The sequence below is a fragment of the Gossypium arboreum genome, chromosome 2, assembly GCF_025698485.1.
Source record: "Gossypium arboreum isolate Shixiya-1 chromosome 2, ASM2569848v2, whole genome shotgun sequence".
Taxonomy (NCBI): Eukaryota; Viridiplantae; Streptophyta; class Magnoliopsida; order Malvales; family Malvaceae; genus Gossypium; species Gossypium arboreum.
The window spans coordinates 104,431,360-104,459,170 of NC_069071.1; the positions used below are offsets into that span (position 1 = coordinate 104,431,360).

At 30.1% G+C, this 27,811-nt stretch overlaps 1 protein-coding gene across 1 annotated transcript; it reads left to right on the forward strand.

The window, feature by feature from the left end:
* Nucleotides 1-20,382: 20,382 nt before the first annotated feature.
* Nucleotides 20,383-22,473, forward strand: LOC108464631 (lysM domain-containing GPI-anchored protein 2-like). The gene is made up of 3 exons (XM_017764999.2): nucleotides 20,383-21,298; nucleotides 21,705-21,825; nucleotides 21,922-22,473. The coding sequence occupies exons 1-3, from the start codon at nucleotides 20,635-20,637 to the stop codon at nucleotides 22,214-22,216; spliced, it is 1,080 nt and encodes a 359-aa protein (XP_017620488.1). The 5' UTR covers nucleotides 20,383-20,634; the 3' UTR covers nucleotides 22,217-22,473.
* The last annotated feature ends 5,338 nt before the right edge of the window (nucleotides 22,474-27,811 follow it).

Genomic DNA, 27,811 nt, shown 5'->3' on the forward strand with positions numbered 1-27,811 from the left:
TATGTTTCTTGAAGTTTGCAAGTTGTATCTTGTCTCCAAAACTCTCAACAAACTTGTGAATACCATTTTAGACATCCTAAAATTAATCATACAACGTAATTTGTGACTGTCAAGGATCTCTCGAATCCATGTCTCACCTGACTGTTTTGAATTCATGCATGGTTGCTTCAATATATACTTCTCGTAATATAATTGCACGGAAGAAGATGCAACAATAAATAATCGGTTAAAACATTCCATGCGTTGTGAAATCTCTTTCTCTTCCCTTTCATCATCACTTTCATCACCGCTGTAATTCTCAACTATACTCATCACCTGTGAAAAAATTTGAACACCCAAAATCATATATAAACAACTATTGATAAAACTAATTTAGTATAAATAAGTAGAACATAAATTCAATATCCAAAGACCAAACATAAACAACTATTAATAAAAGTAGATTACACATAAATAAGTAGAACATAAATTCAATATCCAAAAACCAAACAAAAACAACCATTGATAAAACTAGATTACACATAAATAAGTAGAACATAAATTCAATATCCAAAAACCAAACATAAATAACTATTGATAAAATTAGTTTAGCATTTTTGTTTAATCACATAATAGATATCTCTGAACCCTAAAAGATCAGAAAATTTTCAACTATCCTCCATTTCCGTCTTAAGCCACAAAGCTCCAATCTTGGGATTAATTGATAAAAACATAAATCGCTTGTCCTTATTGAGCAATAATCTAAGTGCGAAAAAGTATAGCGAACTAACTTCTAGAAATTCTTCCGACATGCTGTTGAGCACTTTGACTGCTTGTAGAATACCATATGGATCCATAACAGGAGTCAAACTAGATGTGGCTTGACTCATATTGTCAGCTGCATTGCATAATTTTTCTATTTGACTGGACAATCTTGTAGCCCCTCCAATTTGTTTTTAGGATTTCTTTCTTCCAGTTTTAAAATGTGAACTTGATATCTCAGGGTTTTTTCTTTTTTGACCGTTTCCATCAATTTGAACATCATTTGAAATGTGAACATCATTTGAAATGTGAACATCATTTCTCACATTTTCTTCTTCATTCTCTTCAGGTATTTCATTGTTAACATCTTAAAAAAAATCACTACGGAGTGTACTAGAAGAAGGTGCTCATGCTTTATCACCTGTTGCAACTATCCCCATGTACATTTGGTCTAACTTCCATTCGAATCCAGGATCAATGCTCGATGTTCTAAATTTTTGAGCTTCAGGCACAACCTACATATCAAATGATAGTTTAATAACAGTAATTATCAATAAACTCATAAATATAAGAAAAAAAAACAAAAATATTCAGAATTATTAATGTACCTTTAGCCTACTCTCCCACCAATCATCCGATGCATCAACGTTTCTTTTTATAGGATTCCACTCTAGACCAGTATCTTCACCTTTAAGTTTCTTCCAAGCTTTCCATTCTTTTTTTAGGGCATCCTACCTATTTTTAAGTTGTCTTTGTGAAAAAGCCTTGCCCGTTTATTTCTCAAAGTTGGTCATTATTTTCAACCATCCATCTTTTGTGAAATGAGTACAGGCCTATTGTCTTTCAATATCTCTTTAATACAAATATCACAAAATATTTCTGTCAATCTCTTATCCCACATTGCTTTCACTTTTTCACCACTAACTTCAATCGCCGACGTACTCATCTATTGTGTATAAGAACAGATTTGTTTCAGCCAGTAAAGCAATCAAGAAATTCAAATGTCACAAAAGTATATTTTTTTACATGTGTATCAAAATCAAGATAGGATCCTAAGATTTTTTTTCTCAATCAAAATCAACTTTCCAAGACCAGAATAATAACCAAGAAAGAGAACACAACTAATAATAGCATCAAACACAATTAAATCATGCAGCTTCAATGACAAAACAAGCATACTAATAAAACATAGAGATGCTGTTTAACGCTTAAACATATACAAGCTAATACTAGGGTAATCACGCACATAGGATGATTGGATAACTAAGGAAAACTGTAAAAATGTTGGAAAGTATACGTAGACCTTGTGTTAAATGATTGGCAGTTATGAATCATTTGATATAAATAATAGTTCTGCTTTCGAGCATTGGACCAACCTAGTAGAAAGTGCTGAGGAGCGAGGATGCTTATTTAAGGTGGTGTTCTTTTTACTAAATCATTGAAAATTCGTACTGTCTATATACATGATGTAATGTGTTAACCAAATGTTATATACAAAACGATTTTTTCTTTTTTGAAATGAAATTTTGTGGTAAGGGGATTGGAACTCTTGGATTTCTCTGCTATTTGGCTGCTAAATGGCTCATCTTACAAACTTCACTCTTTCTGCTTAGGTTTTTTAATCATTATTATTTTACCACATTATCTTTATTTTTATATGATATTTTAACACATCAATTTTTTATAAACTTTTAAGCACTATATTTTTATTCTAAATTTTATACTCTGTACTATCATATAATATGTTTAATTAAATTAGTGTCATGAGTCTACAAAAAAATTATTCATAAAAATTTTATTGTTTTATTAATATTTCAATTGTTGATTATTTTTATAATTATGATTTTAATTATACTTTTCACCTATAATATGCGTGTAATAAAATTTAGTATAATTTCATTATAATAATTAAATTTGTTATAAAATCGATTTTAATGTTTTATTTTTATTCTTTATGATAGCTTTTCATTTATACATTATTTATCAAATTAATTTTCTATAATAATTTTTTCCTTAAATTTTAATGAAATTGGTTTTATTCATTGAATAAAAATAATCTTTAATAAATGAAATTATATTTTATAAATTTTATTAAAAATACGATCTAAATGTCACTAATTAATATTATTAATATATTTAAAATTTTAAATATGATTTAAATCTTTTATTAAAATTTTTACTAACAAATAAATTGTTATAGAGTCGATTAATGGACAACTTTAATTGATGAATGTTGAATTCTCCTAAATCTTAGCTAATGTGGAATTCGAAACCTTTGCAAAATTACCCTATATAGATTGTATCGACTTTAGACACTCTCATAGAATTTGGATTTTTGCTTGAATAAAACAATTGTAAGAGGTTTTCTTTTTATATATAATCTTAAAAAATAAATTATTAATCAAACATGTTGATTGCAGTAAGCTAAACAATTGCTTTCCAAGCCAAGCTAAGCCAACACCAAACAGAATCATCCAAAATCTAAGCCAACCTGACACAGATTAACCAAACAAAAAAGGTTGATCACTCAAATATCTACCACACAAATGCAAGCCAGTATTAGACCATCACAGATTATTTTATGAGCAGTAAAAACACATCTAGCTAATGGCAGCAGGTTACACTGTGTATATTATTTTCACAAGAACAAATAAATTAAACTACAAAGACAGCATAAATGTTTCTCTTTTAAGCATAATCCTTGCATAACAATGAAAACAAGGGTGAAAGTTCTCTCAAAGATGAAAAGGATAGAACCTCGAATATGAAGAAAAACAGCAGTAGCAGAATGTTGAGAAGCTCAAATATGAAGAAAAATAGGATGCCGACGTTACCGAGCTGAAAAACATGTGAAAAAATTAAACTATATTTCATAATTATTTCATAAAATCAAAGAGAATAAGATGAGAAGGAAAAGATAAAACTCACCGATAGTGGAGAAGAGGAACAAACTAGAGAAGAAAAGTAAAGTTTAGACAAGAAAAAGGGAAAAAAATCTTCTAACGTCTAGAAAAAGCAGCAAGGTTAAAATAGTAAAATACCAGCCAAGAAGCACTTTTGGCTGAGAAAAGCCAAAAATTTCTCCTTTTTCATTTGTACAAAAGTGCTTAATTTAAGTTAAAAAAATTTAACACTGCTGTTTGTTCTCTATTGCTTTTAAAGAAAAAGCACTTTTTTGAGTAAAAGCCCATCAGAAAAGGAATGAAGAACAGGGCCTAATGCCATTTAGGTTATGTAATGCACCTCAGATATTTTAAAGATGGATGGATTCTATATTTAATAAATATAAAAAATTTGTGTAGTTTATATAGATAATATTTTAATATTTTCGATACACTAGAAAAACATAGAAAACATTTAAATATTATTTCTCAAGAATTCATAAAATATGAAATTATTTTGTGTCCTAAGAAAATAGAATTAGAAAAAAGCAGAAATAGAATTTTTAGGATTAAATTTATCGCAGATGATCTTAAACTACAAGATCATATTATAGTAAAAATAAAAGAATTTCCTGAAAATATTGAAGATAAAAACAACTTCAACAATTTTTAGGAGTAGTCAATTATGGCGAAATTTCTTTCCTAACTTATCTCAAAAAATAGGTAAGCTATATGAAAAGTTAAAAAAGGATAAACCTTTTAACTAGTCTAAAAAGATTCGAAATTATAAAAAATTTAAAATCGAAATAAATTATACTCCAAGGGTTTATTTACCTAAACAATGTGATAAATTAATTTTAGAAACAGATGCATCACAAAATTATTGGGGATGTATTTTAAAAGCTAAAACAACAAATAATGAAGAATTAGTATGTGGATATAGTTCAAGAAAATTTAAACCAAATGAAATTAATTATGTTATATATGAAAAAGAATTATTAGCAATAAGGAAATGAATAAAAGCTTTTCTTATATATTTAGCCCTAAAAAATTATCATAAAATTGATAATCAGGCAGTTAAACAATTCTTAACTAACAAAAGTTTGAAAACAATACCTAGAAGAATTAGATGGTATAATGAATAAAGTACTTTTAATTTTGAAGTTATATATGTAAAAGGCACTGATAATATTATTGCTGACTATCTTAGCAGGCCTTATGGATAGAGGTAAAAAACCTCTAGAACAAGTTGGAGAATGGACTATAGTCCTTAAAAAACCCAACAAAGGGAAATCAATAACTCCTAATCAAGGATTTATTAAGACATCTCCACAGCCATCATTCTATTCTAACCAAGGATATTATATTCCCTATCCAATGGTAAGACCACCAATTGGATCCCAATTATTTTCTACACCAAGTATGGTAAGCCAATACCCTTGGTCCTAAGATCCAAATTCAGCATTTCAAGCCAGTTATGCTGAAATGATCAAAAGAGCAGAAAATTTGTTGAAACAACAACAAATTCCAGAAATAAAAAATTTTTATAATTCAGGATTACCAAGTAAAATTTATAATTTTATAAATGAAATATAGAAAATCCATATTTATAGAACAAAGAGCAAATTTTAGAAGAGCTCTTACAAAGTTTTCACAAGTCTTAGTTGAAAAAACAACTAAAGAAAATGAAGCTCATGAATTATTATTAAAATCTATTTTATATAGATATTGGGAAGAGCTTGATATAGAATATAAGGATATTAAGGAGATAAACAATTTTCTTGATATATTTCAATATTTTATTCATAAAGGAACAAATAGTCATATTATAAATAAAGTATTTAGAATATATTTATATAATAAAGTCGTAAAAATTTTACTAATAGAAATTTTTGCAAAAATAAATAGAATTATTTGCAATCAAGAAAATCAATTTCAAAATATTTTTTCGAATACTTTTTACAAGCATATGTTTTTATGAATGAATTAGGAGAAGAAACTCCTACTATAAAGTTTAGACTTAATCACGAACCATTTGATATAAGCAGTATTGAATGGGGTTTTCTTAAAGAAATAGTTGTTCAAAATTTTTCTTTTAATTTATTAAAGATTTTCCTGCAATTATTAGATCTATATTATCAAAATAGTAAATCAAGATGATTTCTATTATTATTTCTATATTCAAATGAGTAGCCTTATTGGTATTGCTGAAAAAGAAAGATTTTATCAGCCATATCAAATTTAGATTATTCAAAAAATGATTGGAAGTTCTAAGTTATCAGCTGTCAAAGAAGACAAAGAATACTTGATCAAAAACATTGACAAGTGTTATAATAATTTTAAGTGCTACTACTGCTGACTGTTTGACTTAGGGTTATTTTCTTGAGGTTTTTAAGAAGAAGTTTATGGGCAAGCAATACATGAAAGCTCATAAACATGAGTTCTTAGACTTAGTCCAATGTAATTTGTCTGTGGCTGATTATGAGTCAGGGTTTGTGTGGCTTAGTCAGTATGATCCTGAGATGGTTTTTTCTGATAGGGACTATTGTAAGAGGTTCCGTTTTGGGCTTAATCATGATATCCGAGTTTCCTTAGTAGCTCAGAACGCAAAATTGTTTGATGAGTTGGTTGAGAGAGCCAAAGTAGTTGAGGAGACTTTGGCTGAATCGCCTCATTCTGTAGTAACTAAATCGGGTAAGAAGACTTCTGATGGCGCATCTGGTTGATCGCATAAGAGAATGCATGATAATTAGAGTTTTGGTGGAGGCACGAGACGTGGGTTCCGACTGAGTCAGTCTAAGCAATAAAGTCATGTTATAGTTAGTACTAGGGGTTCAACTGGTGGTTTTAGTTGGCTTCTTTGTACATATTGTAAGCGTAGGCATCCTGGTGAGTACCGCAAGTTGACAGCTGGGTATTTTAAGTGTGGCTCTAAGGAACATATGTTGAGAGATTGTCCAAACAGGGTTGAGGTTTTACAAACTCAGTGTTTTACACTTGCGTCGGCCCCTGTTAGAGGCTATGGTCGTGGTAGAGGTAATGGAAGACCAGTTGGGCAGTAAGTTGTTGCTCATATTGCTGTTACTCAGGTTGAGTTTAGAGGTTCAACTCGGGTTTATGCTATTAGGGAGCTGGATTATCAGTATCCGACTGATGTTATCGCATGTACTTTCATTTTGCAGTCTATTCCATTATTCTCTTTGGTTGATTTTGGTTCTACCCATTCATATATTTTGAGTGAATTGACATGTAAGTTAGGGATTCCTGTAGAGACTATTGGTTTGGGTATGACTGTTAATAGCTCTTTTGGTAATAGTGTTGTGGTGAATTGAGTGTATCAAATGTGTCCCATTATTATTCAAAGACATGTTTTCTTTGTGGGTCTTATGAAATTTCCTTTATATGGTTTTGGTGTGATGCTTATTATAGACTGGTTAATCGAACATAAGGTTAAGGTAGATTTTGAGATGAAACGAATTTCTTTGAGGAATAGTGATGGTTTGAAAATTGTTATTGGTGAAAGACCGGGATTAATGTCAAATGTGGTTTCGGCTATCAAGGTTGAGAAGATGATAGGTAAAGGTTGTGAAGCTTACTTAGCTTATGTGATGGACTAAGTTAGCAAGGAGTTGAAAGTTTAGAATAATCTTACTGTTAAGAATTTTCCTAACGTGTTTCCTGAAGAGTTGTCTGGTTTGCCACCAGAACGTGAAGTAGAGTTTGGTATTGAGCTCTATCTTGGTACTGCACCAGTGTCTATTGCGTCATATCGTATGGCACCAAATGAACTCAAGGAGTTAAAGATTCAATTATAAGAGTTACTTGACAAAGGGTTCATTCAACCGAGTATATCTTCCTAGGATGTATCGATTTTGTTTATAAAGAAGAAAGATGGTATGTTGCAGTTGTGTATCAACTATAGACTGTTGAATAAGTTGACCATTAAGAATAAGTATATTTTTCCTCTAATTGATGATTTATTTGATAAGTTGACCATCAAGAATAAGATTTGGGTATTATCAGTTGAGGGTGAAGGAGTTTAACATCTTGAAAACTGCTTTTAAGACTCGGTATGAGTAGTTTTTGGTCATGTCATTTGGTTTAACTAATGCCCCTATTGCGTTCATGGATATGATGAACCATGTGTTCCATTCATATTTGGATCAATTTGTGGTTGTTTTCATAGACGACATTTTGGTGTATTCTCGTTCTGAAGATGACCACAATACACATTTGAGGATTGTTTTGCAGGTTTTGAGAAATAAGTAGTTGTATGCGAAGTTGAGTAAGTGCGAATTTTGGTTAAAAGAAGTGACGTTCTTAGGCCATGTTGTGCCGGCAGATGGAATCCATGTGGATCCAAAGAAAATTGAAGCGATCTTAGAGTGGAAACCATCTAGGAGTGTTATTGAAGCTGGGAGTTTCTTGGGTTTGGTTGGTTATTATTGTAGATTTGTTGAAGGGTTTTCCCTTATTGTTGCACCCTTAACGAAACTACTTCAGAAAAACATGGTGTTTGAGTGGACTGATGAAAGGTAGTAAAGTTTTGAACAACTTAAGGCAGTTTTGATTGAAGCACCTGTGTTGAGTCAACTGGAGCTTGGAAAAGGTTTTGTGATTTACAGTGATGCTTCGTATTCGGAACTCGATTGTATGTTGATGCAAGAGGACAAAATTGTGGCTTATGCCTTGAGACAGTTAAAGACGCATGAGCGTAACTATCTAACTCATGACTTGAAGTTAGCTGTTGTGGTATATTCTTCCTCTACCATATGCTATAATTTGATATTTGAGCTTATGATTCTTATTTTATTATTCTTTCACATTGTTGTGTAAGACCGGCATTCCAGGATTGGGTTTTATTGTTGTTGTATATACATATTCTTATGTTTGTTTTTGCATTGCCGAAAGGCTTCTTTGTCAATAAAATCAAGTCAATTGCCAATTTAACATTGTTTTTATAAAGTCGACTGAATTGGTTGATTGAAACAATGATAAAGATGGAATAAGTCAACTTAAATACTACATCCCAATCATTATAAGCAAAATTAAGACAAATGAAACACAATTTACTCACATAATAAAAGCATTATTAACAAGAACAACTATATTTTAACCTAAATAATTTATTATCTAAGGAGGGTGAAAGTGAAATTACATCGCCTACCAATTCATACGATGGAGTTAAAAATGCAAATAGAGGCTAAAATATCAAAAAAAATTGTCCCTTTTTTTTAAATTACGAAAATAGTTCTAAATTTTAAAATTTTACAAGAATAAATAGATTTAGGTAAATTAGTTTCAACTGGAAGTGTTTTTAGAGAAAACCTAGAAAAACATTTTTCAACATACTGATAAAAAAATACTTCTAGCTGAAAGTGTTGTTTGCCACAGCAACACAAAAAGTGGCAGCACCATTTTTTTTTTCGTGCCTCCTATTATTGTGAAAATAAAACTTACAAAACAAGCCTTTATATAGACTCAAAGTTTCATTTCCTTTATTTTCTTAAGCAAAGTGTGATATGAGATATGTGTATATATGACTCATGAATATGTTTAATTATAAAATTAAATTTAAGATAATTGTTCAATTATAAAATTTAAGTTGTCAATATGTTAATTGAATTTTTCTTAAAATATATTCCTTAAAAATCACAATTTCATATAATGACAACTTAAATTCAAATATTGACAACTTAAATTTCTTAAAAATCACAATTGCTTAAGAAAAATCAATTCACATATTGACAACTTAAATTTCATAATTTATGTCTTTAAAAAAATCACAATTTATATTGAACAATCATCTTAAATTTAATTTTTATAATTAAACCTATTCATGAGTCTATATATATACATTGTCTATATATTACAATTTAAGGAAGCAATATCACATTGTTTAGGAACAAGTTGCAAACCTATTCATAAGTCTATATATATACATATCTCATATCCTACCTTACTTAAGGAAATAAGGGAAATGAGACTTTGAGTTTATATAAAAGCCTATTTTGTAGGTTTTATTTCTACATTAATATGTGGCAAAAAAAATAATATAGAGCATTGATGTGACAAAAATCGATCCATTTCCATAAATTTTTAAAAATTTGATCTATTTTCTTAATTTAAAAAAATAGTATTTTCTGAAATTCTAGTCCGGAATAGAATGTTATTTAAGGGCACCTTTAGATCACGTAAGCTCCAGTGTGATGAGATTTAAAAAGTAAAAAAATTTGAACTAAAATGCAGCTCCAATTGTCGTGTTTGGCAAGTACAATAGTTAGCATTTCTCACCTCACTGTAACCCAAAATATTGGCTGGAGTTAAAAGCTCCGTGGACTAATTTGGAAGTCAAAAATAAGGATAATTATTATTTTACCCTCCAACTCTTCCTTTATTATTTATTTTATTTAATACACATTACATAAGTTTAATATGTCATTATTTAATATAATTTAATTTTCAATAAATTTATAATTTTATTTATAAATTTAGTATAAATACAATTTAATTTATATTTTATTATTTGATTTAAATATAATTTGTAAAATATTTTGATATTTTATTATGAATATAATTTAAAATATTTAAATTTTATTGTATATGATTTTAATATTTTAATTATCATTTTATAAAAATATAATTTTAATTTATGTTTTATATTAAATAATATAACATAAATACATTGTCATTTCTAATCTAATGTCCTTAATAGTCATTTTATATTCTCACCTCACCGCTATAGCTGCGTTTAAATCCAAACACACACCACATCATTGTTTCTAATCTCACCGCTATAGTATCCAATCTCACCGCTACAGTAACTAATCTCACTGCCACCGCTATGTTTAGGCTGCCTTTGGATGAGCTTTTTTCACCAGTGAAGTACAGTTGGGGTACTCAACTTCACTAGTCTGCTGCTTGGTTCACCAGTCCAGTGCAGTGAAAAAGAAATTCAATCCCACCGCAATGAAGGAAACGGATCAAGCAAAGAGCAGCAGTTAAAGGCAACTGGGAAAATACCCATACTTCTATTTATATCATTTTACCATTTTATCTCTTAAATTTTGGCCTAAGTTCTTCCCCAATCTTATTTGCTTTCAAATTTGGGAAGAAAACAACCAAATTCATTGATGAGATAATCATAAAGCTCTTCAACTATAATGTTACTATTTGCGAAAATAATATTTATCATTGTTATAAAAGAATATTTAACTATAAAAATTAAAAATTATTATCATTTTATCTAATAAATAATTTAAATTGATTATATAATTCATTAAAATATTTATAATAAAATATTAAAAGATACATTTTAATATTTTATTAAATGAATTTATAAATTCACATATTTTAATAATTTTATATAAGTAAAATAATTTAAAAACTTCTATTATATATCAATTCTAATATGATGTCCTTAATAGTCATTTTTCATTTTCACCTCACCGCTACAGCTGCGTTTGAATCCAAACACACACTCCACCGCTGTATCCAATCTCACCGCTATAGTAACTGTTAGAATTAAGTGACCCAAATTCTTATTTAAATAAAATACGATGGAAAATAAAATAAAAGTAAAATCCATATAGAACTAGACTTCTTTTATTTTATTTTAGAATAAGGTTTTAAACCTTATTAAACTCCATCTATTTTATATTGATTAGGATAAGGTGTTTCAATCCTACTAGAATATGGCTTTGCAAGCCTATAAATAGACATAGTCTATTCCTCTTGTATTTGAGTAAAAATTTTTCGACATAGTGAATTTTCTTCTCCTCCTGCGTGGTTTTTTTCCGAAAGGGTTTCACGTAAAATTTATGTGTTCTTTATTTTATTTATTTTATTCTTTTTTTTCACAAATTGGTATCGAGCTTCCGGGTTATTCATCTCGATCACGGTAATGGCGTCTTTGAAGAATGAAATTCATTGTTGGATCGCAACACCGATTTGCGTTGTGGCAAATTAAGATGCAAGCGCTTCTTGCAGATGGATCTAGAAGATGCCTGCTAGGATAGATAAGATGCCTTCGACATTAACGAGATGAAGAGAAGAAGCGTAAGGATCGAAAGGCATTAACACAATTACATCTGCATTTGTCCAACGAAATTTTGCGAGGATGTGATGAAAGAGAAAACGCCACTGCATTATGGAAGAGGCTAGAACAAATATGTATGTCGAAAACTCTAACAAGCAAGTTGCATATGAAGCGGCGTCTTTATGCTCATCGTTTGGAGGAAGGTGCGTCAGACACGAACACTTAACAAAGTGTTTAAAGAAATTCTCTCAAACTTGGAGGCCATGGAGGTTCAAGATGATAAGGAAGATCTAGAGTTGATTCTACTTTGTTCGTTGCCCGCCTTATTCAACCTTTAGAGACACGATTTTATATAGCCGCGAGTCTCTCACGGTTGATGAGGTTTATGATTCTTTAACCTCGTATGATAAGATGAAGCATCTTGTGGTTAAACCCAACTCTCGGGAGAGGGTCTCATTGTTCGTGGGAGACAAGACCGGAATGTTGATGATGATCGTGGTAGAACACAGAACGGAATCCTCGTGGTAAATCTAAGGGTAGATCGAAATCTTCAAACAGAGGTAAAACTTGCAACTTCGCAAGAAGAAAGGGCACATTAAATCTGAGTGCTATAAGCTACAAAATAAGATTAAAAGGGAGGTGCGAATCAAAAGGAAAACAGCCGAAAAATTCGGTGAAGGCGATGTTGTAGAAGACTACAGCGATGGTGAACTTCTAGTTGCTTCATCAATGATTCTAAAGTAAGCGAGGAGTGGATACTTGATTCAGTTGCACCTTCCACATGAGTCCCAATCGGGATTGGTTTACAACTTATGAAACAATGATCTCAAAGGTGTTGTTTTGATGGGAAATAATGCTTCATGTAAAATCGCAGTGTTGGAACAATTAAAGTTAAGATGTTTGATGGAGTTGTCGAACACTTAGTGACGTGCGGCATGTTCCGAATTGAAAAGAAATTTAATTTCGTTGAGTACTCTTGATTCAAAAGGGCAGATACACAAACTGAAAGTGGGGTTTTAAAGATTTCAAAGGGTCCTTGTTGTGATGAAAGGGCAAAGAAAGATTGCCAAGTTATATGTTTTACAGGTTCTATCATTCTTGGTGATGCAATTGCCGCTTCCTCTTCCTTGTCGATGATGATATTACTAAACTTTGGCATATGCGCCTAGGGCATATGAGTGAGAATGGCATGGCGAAATTAAGCAAAGAGGACTTCTTAATGGGCAAGGAATTTGCAAACCGAATTTCTGTGAGCACCTTGTGTTTTGGGAAGCAAAAGAGAGTTCGATTCACTAGAGGAATCCATAACACGAAGGAAACGTTGGAGTATATCCATTCGATCGTGGGGCCGTCCGAGTGCCTTCGAGAGGTGGAGCTAATTATATGCTAACCTTTATTGATGATTTTTCCGAAAAAGTTTGGGCGTTCTTCCAAGCGAAAAGCGATGTGTTTTCCACATTTAAGTCTTGGAAAATTATGATTGAAAAAGCAGACGGAAAACAGATAAAATACCTCTGCATGCACAATGGCTTAGAGTTACGCTCGATGAGTTTAATAGATTGTGTAAGTCGAAGGATCATGAGACACTTGACAGTTCGTCATACTCCACAAAAAAGCGGCGTTGAAGCGAATGAACAGAACGATCATGGAGAAGGTTCGATGTATGTTGTCAAATGCCAACTTACAAGTCATTTTGGGCGTAAGCTCTCTCGCATGTTTTTGATCAACCGATCTCCATCCGCTTGCCATTGAGAAAAAGACTCCACAAGAGGTATGGTCCGGTAATCCCGCTAATTATTCGATTTAAAGATTTTTGGGTGTCCTGCGTATGCTCATGTTGATAATGGAAAATTGGAACCGAGATCCATTAAATGCGTTTTCTTGGTTATAAAGTGGTGTAAAAGGCTATAAGTTATGGTGTCCTGAAAATAGAAAAGTTGTGATTAGCAGAGATGTTGTTTTTGATGAAACTGCTATGCTACCTAACTTATCTCTTAAAGACTCTTCCAATAAAGAAAACCAAAAGCGGTGGAGCATCGATTAATACGTAATCAACTCCTCAAGCCAAGACAAAATTGAGAATAGAGTTGCTTCTTCACCGCAATACTCTATCGCCAAAAACAAGACAAGAAGAGAAATTAAACCTCCAAAGAAGTATGCCGAGGTTGATCTAGTTGCTTATGCTTTAAATGTGGTGAAGATATAGATGCGAATCAAGAGCCATTTAATTATTCGAGGCGATTAGTCGTGAAGACTCGTAAAAGTGGATGTTTGCTATGCAAGAGGAGATGGAATCACTCCACAAAAACAGAACATGGGATCTTGTAAAACTTCCTAAAGGTAAAAAAGGCTGTTCGTTGTAAATGGGTGTTTAAAAGAAAGAAGGACTCAGGAGTTGAAGAACCCAGATATAAAGCAAGGCTTGTTGCAAAGGGTTACAGATCAAATTCCGAGTGGACTTCACATGTGTTCTCTCCAGGTTGTTAAGCATAGTTCGATTCGAGCTTTGCTTGGTATTGTGGCCATGCATGATTTGGAGCTTGAGCGGTTAGATGTAAAACCGCATTTTGCATGGAGAACTTGAGGAAGATATTTACATGCAACAACCGAGGGTTTTATAGTCTCGAAAAAGAGGACTATGTTTGCTTGCTGAAAAAGTCCCTTTACGGTTTGAAACAATCACCAAGACAAGGGTACAAGAGGTTTGATTCCTTTATGACTTCTCATGATTTCAAAAGAAGTAGTTTTGACAGTTGTGTCTACTTTAAGAAAAAATGATGGTTCTTTTGTGTATCTACTTCTTTATGTTGATGACATGTTGATAGCAAGAAAAGATAAAAGAGAGATAAGAAAGGTTAAAGCCCAACTAAGTGAAGAATTTGAGATGAAAGATTTAGGACCAGCAAAGAAGGTACTTGGTATGGAAATTCTCGAGATAGAAAAGCAAGTAAATTGTACCTAAGTCGGAAGGGTACATTGAGAAAGTTCTTTGCGTTCAATATGCAGAGTGCTAAGCTTCGTTAGTACTCCTTTAGCGACCCATTTCGGACTTTCATCGGCCTTATCTCCTCAATCGATAATGAGATTGAGTACATGTCACATGTTCCATACTCTAGTGCAAGAGGATCTCTCATGTATGCTATGGTTTGTTCACGTCCGATTTATCATATGCAATCAAGCAGTTAGCGTATATATGGCGAATCTCGGTAAAGAACACCGGAAAGCGATTCAATGGATTTTAAGATACTTACGAGGCACTACTAATGTTTGCTTACGCTTTGGAAGAACTAAAGATGGAGTTATAGGGTATGTTGATGCTGATTTTGCTGGAGACCTTGATAGAAGAAGATCTCTCACAAGTTACGTCTTTACAATCGGAGGTTGTGCAATTAGTTGGAAAGCCACTTTGCAAACTACGACCGCTTTGTCTACCACCGAAGTGAGTACATGGCGATTCTCGAGGCTTGTAAAGAAGCTATTTGGTTGAAGGGACTATTTAGTGAACTCAATGAAGACCTTCAAATCAGAGACAGATTTTGTGACAATCAGTGCCATCTTTCTTACAAAAGATCAAATGTTTCATGAGAGAACAAAACACATTGATATTCGGTATCATTTTGTTCGTGATATTATTGCTCGTGGTGATATTGTTGTGAGCAAAATTAGCACTCATGAAAATCCTGCAGATATGATGACTAAGTCACTTCCTATAACCAAGTTTGAGCATTGCTTAGACTTGGTTGGTGTTCATTGTTGAAGTTAAACCCTTAAGGGGTTTTTGGAAGAGGTGAAGAACTTGTTTATTGAAAGTTCGCGATGAAGAACTTGTTCATTGAGAATTTGTGTCAAGGTGGAGATTGTTAGAATTAAGTGACCCAAATTCTTATTTAAATAAAATACGATGGAAAATAAAATAAAAGTAAAATCCATATAGAACTAGACTTCTTTTATTTTATTTTAGAATAAGGTTTTAAACCTTATTAAACTCCATCTATTTTATATTGATTAGGATAAGGTGTTTCAATCCTACTAGAATATGGCTTTGCAAGCCTATAAATAGACATAGTCTATTCCTCTTGTATTTGAGTAAAAATTTTTCGACATAGTGAATTTTCTTCTCCTCTGCCCGTGGTTTTTTTCCCGAAAGGGTTTCCACGTAAAATTTATGTGTTCTTTATTTTTATTTATTTTATTCTATTTTATTTTTTTCACAGTAACTAATCTCACCGCCACCACTGTTTTTAACCTCACCGGAGGTAAACACACTGCCCATCCAAACTAAGCCTTAATCTCACCGGATATAAACATACCACGCATCCAAACTAAGCCTAAGACCAACAATGTGGCTGGCCTTTTTGCTTGTAATTCCAATTTAAAAATCTGTCGCTTTCTTAATTTCGAAAACTAAAAATTCAAATTATTTAAAAAAATACATAATCAAATTAATTTTAGTAGTGATGGTGGTGGGGTTATTTATGTGCCAGCATTAACATGAAAAGATATATTATTTCATTATTTTATTTTTAATAACATTTAAATTTATAATTTATTTTATTTTATAAATTTGTTTAAATATTTTAAATTATTAACTAATTTATAAATTTAGCTATTCATTTAATTTGATTTCTTAGACTTATATGCAGAGGTGAATTTAGGAGATTAACAAGGGCCCCGACCCTAAAATAGAAAATTACTTAGGTTCTTTAAAATTTTTAAAATTTTAAATTAGTAAAGGTAGAATTACATTTTAGCCCTCTTAAAGTTATAAAATTTAATTTTTTCTTTAAAAATCATAAAAATATAAACTATTAAAAATTAAAATTTTATTCTATCCTCTAAAATTTTTCTCACTTAACCCTTACTTACTTATATATATATATATATATATATATATATATATATATATAAATGGAAAAAGTCTTAATTGATTAGTTGTTAATAGCCCAAAGAAAAAAAGCAAATTTTGGCAACCCATGTTATAAGGAAGTGCAGCCCATCTTGGTGAATTCTACACTCACTAAAATCAGCTTCATATAAAGTTAATGAAATAAGCCGAGTTGGAAGATCAGGCTAGTTTTTCGTTGCCTTTGAATAGTGTTAAGGAAAGATATTTATGAAAAGTGTTTTTAAATAATTTAGTTTAAAATTTAAATTTTAATATTATTGGTAAAAAATATTTTAAGAAATAAAATATCTATTTTAGATATAATATTGTGAAGTAAAAATATAAATTTAAATAATGTTTAAATTCATTAATATTATAATAATTTAGTGAAAATATAAATAAATAATTTATTGTAACTCATTAGTAATATTTTTATATATAAAATATAAATTTTAAATTTTTAAAGTAATTAATATTAATTATTTATAAAATTTAATTTAAATATATAAATTATATTTTAAATATTAAAATATAACCGTTACTAATTTAAAAATAAAATATACAATTTACAAGCTCTTAAAATAATTTTGTGTCGACATTGTATTTTTATCCCATTTGGCATTTTAATATTTATTTGTCTTTTCGAATTTTCATGTATATATTCATTTCCTTTTTTAAATTCCATGTATATATTGATTTCATAAATATAATAAAAACTATTACAAAATCAAAATAACTAATTAATTAATTAATTGCAAATCCAAGTTCTAATAAAAATTATATTAAATCCACATAAAATTTTGAATATTTTGTTATAATTTTTGAAAAGAAATTTATTAAAATTTATGTTCTTTTATTCTTCTTATGAAGAATTATATTTTCTAAAAAAATCGTTATATTCTAAATTTTTTAATACAAGATAGAATAATATTTACCATTTATAATTAATATTTTTATCATACTATTAACATAATTTATAAAATAAAAAATAAATTAATATTTTTATAAATAAATAAATATACAAAATAATTCAAATATTGTTTCATTAATATTTTAGTTAATAACAATTTCATAGAGTACTGGGGAAACTAGTACATTTTAGGAGATAGAAAATTAGTGATATATATGAATAGATAAATAATTGTTTACCCGATATAAATATATTATATTCTAAATAAGGGCTAGTAACGTTATTTAACTATATCCTTTTGCATTTGGATTTCTCTTTTTATTTAATTCATTATCTAAAGCTACTTTGCAATCCACTTTGACACAAGTCCATGAAAATTGAAGTTTTTTGAGTTTTAAGAGTTGATTTTCTTTCCTTAATCCATCTTTTTAATTTGCTTTGTAGGAATCCACTCAATTATTGTCTTCTTTGGATAGAAGATAATAATTCCATATTTACATCCTATTAAAATTTTACCTTTACTAAAATACTTCTCGTATTCGAAATTTGACCCCTCAAAAGTTGATAAATTTTAATATTGAAATAGCATTCCTAAAAATTAGCTATATACCACCTTTTATGCACAAAAAAGGAAAAGTTATCAAATTGAAAATATCTTCAATGATCACCATTAGAGTTGTTCATGAGTCGGGTTTGCATCAGGTCACGTAAAAGATTTAGGCTCGGCCCGATTAGAAAATGGGCCTAAAATTTTGTCCAAGTCCACCCAGATAAAAAATGCCAAAACTCGAACATAGCTTGGCTTGCCCGTATTAAAATTTTTTATATTATTTTTATATAAAAATAAATTTAAAAAATATAATACATCAAAATTCAAATACAATAAAAACATTAAAATAAATGTTTCCCAACAAATGAGAAAAAAAAATATACTTGAATATCACTAAGATAAGTACTGCGAGTGTGCAACTTAACAAGCAAATACATCTAAAATAGTAGCAAAATTAATAATAAAATAAGAGTTATACAATATCCAAACAATAACAACAAAATGATAGTAATATAATAACAAAATGATAGCAAAATAATGACAGTAGTAATAAAAAAAGCAGCAAACTTTTTTGCAAATTTGGGTTAGGCCCAAGCCAAAAAAAAAGTTTATTCGAGGCCTAATCCATTTAGAAAATAGGTTTTATTTTTTTGTCCCATCCCATTTTTTAAATTTATACTTTTATCCAAACCCTCTCACTTTTCAGATAAACTTACCCGGCCCAGCTCATCAACAAGTTTAATCATCATAAAAAAAGTTACTAAAAGATAAAAATTGTAAAAAAAAAAAAAAATTGAAATTGAGAATTTCCAAAAGTGTAGGTTTTGTTACAAGTTAAAAATGCAGTTTTGAAGATGAGGGTGATAATGGGCCTCATCCAAAAATGAATTCTTCAACTAAGAATTCAACTTAGTTTTCGTAATTGTTCCATTAGACAAATTCATGTTTTTTTTGGGTAGAAAAAAACATAGGCCAAGTTATAAGAAAATGTATTAATTACTAATTGATTATTCAAAAATACTCAAATGAGTATCCTCTTTTAATAAGGTCTTGATTTCATGCTGCAGCTCCTCAAGAACCATTTTAACTATTTTCTTAAAAAATATTAAAATAATTTCACTAATTTCTTTGGATTAGAAATTTGAAAAGGGAATGTTTTTTATCTTAAAATTTTGGAGACTTTTAATATGTCATATTAAAATAATATTATTATTAGAAATAATAAGAAAAATATACAATATAGATCCCATTGGATTTATAAAATCAAATACTATGAAAAAGATTGAAAAATATAATTTTGAAGTTACTTAACAATCAAGAAATCATAATGGATAAAAAATTCCTTGAAATAATCAATTAAATCAGGTTATGAAAATTTAATCAAGTTGTCAAATTTTTAAATTGTATCAATTAAACTATTTGACTAACATTTTCTATTTTTGACCGATACATTGTAGATATACTTGTTAACGGTGCTAGCGCGACGATCCACGCTAGTAACAGTTGCTAGACCTAGCAAAGCCACATTATTTACCATGTCAAGAAAATAGAAAAATTAAATCTTTTATTATTATAGATCTTTTATTGTGAAATGTGTTGGAAAAAAAACAGGTTTTGTAGCGTGTTTAGTTAAGCGCAATTAGAGATTTAGTGATTGAATGACTAAAATGAAAATACTCTAAAAATTAAGTGACGAAATTGCAAATGATTACACCCTAAAATGTGAGTGACCAACTAAGTAGTTTACCCTTTTATGTAAGTTGTAATATTATCTACTATGTCATCATTTTTCTAGGTTAAGTGTGAGATAATTTATCTTGTCATTATTTAAGGAATCACTAGAAAATTTAAGGAAAATATATTTTAAAAACTTAATTGATTGCAATTTAAAATTCAAAGTACCAAATTAAATATGATATTTTATTAGAGACTTAATTTTTTTAAAATTTTAAAATTTAAGACTAAAGTTTAAAATCTGTTCTCTAAATACGTAATAAAAATTCAATAAGAAAAAAGAAGCATGGACCATGGACTGCCCTGCCTAGTACCTAATACATTTATGCCTTCGAGTGTTCATTATCGACTTTTATTAATGCTTTTCAAGTTTAAAATTGCAGAGCTTGTTTGTAGAACTCCCTTTGTCTACTTGCACACAACAAAGGTTACAAAGCTTTGCTAAATATGTGATTTGACAAATGGGAACACAAGGTTACGTATACCTTAAGGTATTGGTACTACTGGTATTCCAAGCTTTGCCCCCTTTGGCGTTTTGCGGGACACGCTGATTGGTTCCTGGAAACTTCGATCTGTTGTTGACTGATTAATAAAAGTTTTCAAAATGCCGCGAATTATAGAAAGGAGCGTTATGCCCTCCATGGCTGATAATATAGCATTATGAAAACGCGTTGACTGGTTAATATAATAACGGCGTCAATACTCCAATGGCGGCTACGGAGTTAACTTATATCCTTTTCTCATATACATAAAATACGACTTGTAAGCAGCACGATAACCATAATACATTTTTAAATATATATATAAACTAAGACAAAGTTCCAAGTCATTCACATGCTTTGTTTAATTTTTCTCTGAACATCAAATATTTTTCCCAGGTTTTCTTCAATCTGCATGCGAAAAAGAAAAATGGGGTTCTCTAAACTGTTTGTTATAATTCTTGGGTTGCTCTTAGCTCTCACCCTGGATCAGTGCACTGCTCAAGAATTCAGATGTAGCTCCCCGAGTTCATGCCGTGCACTTGTCGGGTACATCACCGTCAACAACACCAACCTTGGCGCTATCCATTCGCTTTTCAACGTCACGAGCTTCCAGAGTCTCCTCGGAGCCAACGACTTGCCGCTTTCCACTCCGCGCAACCGCACCATAGCTGCACGACAACTCATCAGAGTCCCCATCAATTGTGTTTGTTACAACGGAACCGGGACTTCCAGCGGCGGTCCCACATACACGATTCAACCAGGGGACGGGCTTTACCACATAGCGGCGGAGGTGTTCTCGCAATTAGTGCTGTTCCCGCAAATTGCAGCTGCCAACAACATTTCGAATCCCGATTTGATAGTTGTTGGGGACACTCTGCAAATCCCGTTGCCGTGTAGCTGCGATGACGTTGACGGTCAGAAAGTGGTGCATTACGCACACGTGGTGGAACCTAACAGTACTTTGCTAGAGATTGCTCAGGAGTTTGGAACCGATGAGGCAACTTTAGCTCGGATTAATGGTATCACCGCCCAGAATCAGTTAAAAGCTGAGCAACCCATTGATGTTCCTCTTAAAGGTATAATAATTTCGTTTTACCCCTCTGCTAAAACAAAAAAGCTGTAGTAGTTTTTTTTTTTAAAGGAAATTATTTTAACCATTGAAATAATCAATAGTCTTGTCAAATCATTATGATGGGATGGGTTGACCCACCACTTGTTTTCTATTCAATATGTGGGACCCACTTGTAAATGTCTGATTTCATGGTATGATGGATGTTTTGCCTTCAAATATGTTTGTTTCCCAATGCTCTGTTCTTGCTGTTAAATGGGTTGGGTGTTTGGGCTTAATGAGTGGGTGGGTGTGGATGGAGGAAAATTATTATTACCATTCATGATTCAATGAATTCGTGATTTGTGGTCCAACCTTTGAAAGTGAGATTAATTTTAGATTAATTTGACTAATTTTTATTAATTTTTCTACAGCCTGTAACTCATCAGTAAGAAGTGACTCATTGGACTTTCCTCTACTCGCTGCTAATGGCACATACGTCTTCACTGCAAACGGCTGTGTGAGATGCACCTGCGAAGCTGCTAACAACTGGACGTGAGTATATATGTTTAAACGCCTTGTTATTTTTTAAGGAAATTTTGGGGTTTTCAATATGCTAATTGAATTAGAATCTGATACTGGTTTGGTCAGATTACACTGTGAACCTTCCCAGAACAGACCATCGAGATGGGAAAGATGCCCATCAATGCAATGTGAAGGTTCTCAAGGTTTATCGCTTGGCAATGTCACCACCTCGGGTTGCAGTAGAACCACATGTTCCTATGCTGGCTTTAACAACTCAACCATCTTCACTACCCTGGTCCAAGATTCATCTTGTACAACATCGACTCCAAGCAATGATGTGTCAAGAATCAGTTTGAAATGGGACATTGTTATCATATCGGTCTTGTTTTGTCTCCATCTAGTAATGCTTGAAACAATCTAGACTTCAGTGGGCTACCAGATTCTCAAAAACAAAAGACTTATGGCTATTTTCTACATGGTCCCCATCAGTTAGCCAAAAAGCTTTTAATTTTTTCTTCTTTTACTTTGATGCTTACATTGTTTTCTGGTTAGTTTATCCTTTGGATTAATCAGATTTTGATGATTATTGTGTTTTTATCAGCAATTATTGTGATGTAAAGTAGAACGTTTTTCATTATTTATTTCAACCCAAACCCAAACTCTGCTTTCATATTCAAATAGGATTACATCATATTCACATATTACAGTTTGTCTATATATTCTTCTCCATCCTTCTACTACTTGCCCTTTTCACCTTTTGCTTTGGGGTGCTACAATAGAGTAGAGTAGTAATAGAAAAGGGATTGAAATGTATTAAGTATTTACATAGTTGATTCAATTGACTAAGTTTTCTATATTATATTTACTATTATTTAAGCGAGTTTATTAATTCAATTATAAAATTATATATAGAAATATCTTGTTTTTATGTCATCTTAAAATAAAAAGAATTTAAAATTATGAACTCAAAAATCAAATAGAAATATTAAAATATAAATTTATTACCACTTCTTTTATATTCGTTATTAAATAAATTTTGAAAGAAAATATTTTAATCGTAAAATATTTTTGTTCACACACATGGATGTGACAAAACTTAGTATATATAATAGTTGAGTTGAATAATAGTATTACATGGGTAAGAAATAGATTGAAAATATCATATTTATCCTTAGTTAAAAATATTTTTTATATTATTAATATCTTATAAATTTTAAATAAATATATTTATTTTTTTAGAGATAAATTATATTTATAAGCAAAATGACAACTAATATGGCAAGTTTTAAAATTTTAATATAATCTTATAAAAATTTATTAAAAATAATATTATAAACTAATAAAATATAATTACCGAAATAATAATTTTAAGTGATTTTAAATAAATGATATTTAATATTTAAAATCTTAATGCAATGTTACTATATATAAAATTATTATATTTATATAGATATTATTTTAATATATCATACAAATATTTAAGGATTATTTTAGTACTATAATTTTTTTTTTGGTAACTAAGTGATAAGTAAATGTCGAGTTATAGTACCCACAGAACTGTGAAAAAAATATTTATGAATGCAATTTAAAAACACTTTGGTGAAGAAAAATATTTTGATTTGAGAGGGTGATTAAAAACTAGGATTTTAACAAAGTAAATTAAATAAAAATAAAATAAAAGTTTCAATGCACAATTTCAAAAGATGATTTTAATCAAGATGACATAATTGTGTTAGATTAATTACATTTGTTAACTTAGATTTATTAAACTCATGTTTATATTGTTATGAATAATTTTACAAAGAACTCGGTAATTTGCTAACTTATGAACATATTTACTTACCAAAATCCATTCATCTCTTGACTATATCTCTATGTCAATTCAACTGATTAAACAAATTTTAATAAGCAAATGTGTTAATGCACATACATACTTTTGAAATTAAAATAATCTCTTGTATATATTTCTATACCAATTCAAACAACTAATTCAATTTCATAAGCATATAAAAGATTATGTGAGGTAACAGTGTATTTCTACCTTGAAACAATTTAATCACAATAATCTTGCAAGTTATGCAAGGCAAATGTATCGCTCGATACTGATTTAACCCTCAGCTACCTTAGATGATTAAACATGCACTGATTGAGTATCGTGTCAATTAATTACAATTTCAATCCGTTTAAATAATTAATTCATTAGTTACCTTACAATTGTAATGTAAGAATAACTTAGTCATGGTTTTACTTAATCAAACATCTTACTGAGGCCTATAACAACACAAATATAATTTTAATAAATTAAGAAGACGAAATGCAATCAACCTAACACGAATTAAATTTAACCCATATTAATTAAATTAAACATATCAACATCACAAATATTCATGGACATGTTCAATATAACAACAACAGAATTAAAAAGGATAAGGAACAAGAAGCAAATCCGGTGTTTCACCGTGGCTTGACTGGTTTTGTAACGTCCCCTAACCCTATACCATCACCGGAACAGGGTTACGAGACATTACCAGTCAGTACAGTCCAATTCCGGTCACACACATCCTAGTTTTAAGATGTCGTCCCTTTAATGGGCCCTTGCGGTCCAATATGAACAGTAATTTCAATTCGGGACTAATTTAGAATCACTATGAATTTTTAGTAAATTTCAAAATTCATATTACATACCGTTGCCAACCATAATTTACTCATTTCATCAATACTTTTACAACTTAAATGACTCTCATTAAACATCCTGGGTACATGCCATTATCAATACTCAACATACTTTACCTTAATGAATTCGGGATCGTCCGGGATCTTGATTCAACGTACTATCTTTACTTAACTCACAAGACGAAACAAACCGTGACAATGAGTACAGTATACTCAATGGTATTTCTATAATCTTAACATTTAATAATATAACAAATACTTAAGATCATAATAACAATTACAATTATGCAATTATTTATTCATAGATAAATTTCAACTACTTACCATATAAATTTTATACAGTTCATATAATAAACACAATAACATAATTGTTCAATTCTTAAATAAATCCATTACTATTTACTCCGTTCTTTCACTTACTATTCGGTATAGCTTTCCCAATTTATTCACAATTCAATATCATTAAACTATATTCAACTATACACTTATCAATCATATTCCATTTTAATTCATTTCAATAACATCAATTTCATTTATATCATATCAACTTACTATCCCTGATAGCTTTCAGTATATACATACGATTCATATATCTCAAATCACATTTCAATTCATCAAGTGGCATCATATATCATCAATTCGAACTCCAATCATTTCATGAACCTTTGGTTCATATTTTCAATTTCATATCTAAATTTTCAATTCTCAATTCAATTTCTCGTTTCATTTCAATAGCTTGATCAATCAAATTTATTCGATTTATCTTTCACTTATTTACCCCTATTAACAAACCCGGACTTTGACGGATACACGAATTCCAACCCAAACACACCAGTATGACACATTGTGCCTAAAACGGTACATAGTACCTGATCAGTATACGACACATAAAGTGCCTAAAACGACACACGAGGTGTCTGATACGACACACGAGGTGCTTGATACGACACATGAGGTGCCTAAAATACAACACATAAAGTGCCTGATCGATAAAGCCGACAAATCCCGTACACTTCCAGATCCTATGGCATGCCAATTATATCCGACTCAGCCCGACTAGTTAATAGGGTATTTCATTCACTTTCTCAATTTAATAATTCTTTCATCAATATACCATTCTGATAATCACATATATTCACCCATTTTCACAATTCATACAATTTCATTCAATTCAACAATATATGTCAATTATTCACATTAATTCATAATTCAATACAATTCAATTCACTTTTCAATAAATATTCAAATATTATAATCTCATATATTTATATCAATTTCCTCATATTTCCAATCAATATATTTTTCAATATAACATTCATTCAATATTCAAATTTCTACATAAATCATGTATATTATATAATTCAATCAATATAAATTCAATCAAAATAATTTCAATCAATATAAATTCAATAAATTCATCGCATACCAAAATCAATCCATTCCAATTGTAAAACATCATAATTCTAACACTAAAATTGCCATATGTATATAAATATAACAAATAATAACTAAGTTTGGATTATAGAAATACAAACCGTAATTTTCGAGCTAACTCCCGTTGACTTTGTCTTGTCCTTTCTTAGCCGAGATTTCCGGTACCACATTGACTACTAAATTAATACAATTCATAATCATTAATACATTACTAATTCATATCTTGAGTTACAGAATTCTAAATTAAGATCTGCTAATTTTTCCTGAAACTAGACTCACAAATCTTCGTACAATGAAATTTTCAGAATTTTTGGTTTAGCCATTAAGTACAGTTTATTCTTTAAATTCACCCCTATTCTGCTGTCTGACAGTTTCGTCCCTTCTTCACTAAAAATTAATTATCTCACAGTACAGAACTCGGATAATATTCCCGTTGATTTCTCCTGAAAATAGACTCATTATGGATTCTAAACACATAACTTTAAGCCTCTAATTATGTTTCTTAAATTTTTGGTGATTTTCCAAAGTCAGAATAGGGGAACCCGAATTCATTCTGACCTTGTCTCACAAAATTCATTATATCTCATAATTTACAATTCAATTGCTTATATCGTTTCTTCTATAAGAAACTAGACTCAATAATATTTAATTCTATATTTTATTCATCCTCTAATTCAATTTCTATAATTTTTGGTGATTTTTCAAACTTAGACTACTGCTGCTGTCCAAAATAGTCTTAGTACAAAATGTTGATTTACTTTATTTTCAATTTAATTCTAACTAAATTCACTTACTTTTCTATCTTAATTCATACTTTATTTCTACTCAATTTTTAACCAAACTTAGACATAATTATCTATTTTCATCATAAAACCATAATTTCAAAATTCTTTCAATTTAGTCCTTAAAGCATAAAACTTATGAATCACTTTACAATTCAATCCTTATATCATTTCTAACTTGAATTTCTATCAATTTAGCCCTTAATTCATCATTTTATTTAACATGGACAATATCTAGAAATCTAATAACTTTCAAAATATCAACTTAATTTCATCAAAACTTTGTTCTAAAACTTCTAAAACATCAAAAATTAAGTAAAAAGGGCTTGATTGACTTACCTATTAAAGCTTAAAGCTTCAAACCTTTAATTTTCCCTTTTCTCCCCTTCTTTCTTTCTTTTTCTCCCCTGCTCTCTGTTTCGTTCCATTCTGTTTCTATTTCCTTTCATTTGCTTCTTTAGTTTATATATATAATATAATATAATATAATATAATTAAAACATAAAGTATCTTTATTATAAAATAATATAATAATATAATAATATAATAATATACTAAACATAAAAAAAATCTTAGATTTTCTTCACGGTACACCGTCTCAATTTATACTTTTGTATAATTTCCTTTTAGTCTTTTTATTTTCTTTTAATCTATAATTTAACTTTTACCCTTATTCAATTTAGTCTTTTTCTTAATTACTCTTAATTAAATTAAATTCACTTAATTAAACTCTAATTAACTACTCATTTTACTTAGTAAATATTTTTAATAAATATTTACTGAATCCATTTTTTAGAAACAGAGACCCGAAAATACACTTTTTCAGTAACGGTAAAATTCGGGTCATTACAGGTTTGCTCCACTCTTCCTTCTTTACTTGCTCTTGTCGAACCAAAGCTTCTATGAACACTTGAATGCTACTCCAAATGATGGATGAATGACTTTTTCAAGAGGTGAAATCAGCAGGAGGACAAAGGAAAATGGATGGGAAATAAAGAGAGAAAGTTGAGAGAGAAGTAAAGAGATGAGAATGTTGTGGTGTGTTGAAAAGAGCAGCCAAGGGGGGTTTTTATAGTGTGAAACGACTGCTAAAAATAGCCAAAATCAGCAGCCAAAGAGTCCTCCCA

What these genes read in the sequence shown, in the direction of transcription:
- LOC108464631 (XM_017764999.2), top strand. Translation starts at nt 20,635, where the DNA reads ATGCGAAAAAGAAAAATGGGGTTCTCTAAACTGTTTGTTATAATTCTT. An exon ending in CATTGATGTTCCTCTTAAAG is followed by an intron (nt 21,299 to 21,704) that starts GTATAATAATTT and finishes ATTTTTCTACAG; the next exon opens with CCTGTAACTCATCAGTAAGA. An exon ending in GAAGCTGCTAACAACTGGAC is followed by an intron (nt 21,826 to 21,921) that starts GTGAGTATATAT and finishes TGGTTTGGTCAG; the next exon opens with ATTACACTGTGAACCTTCCC.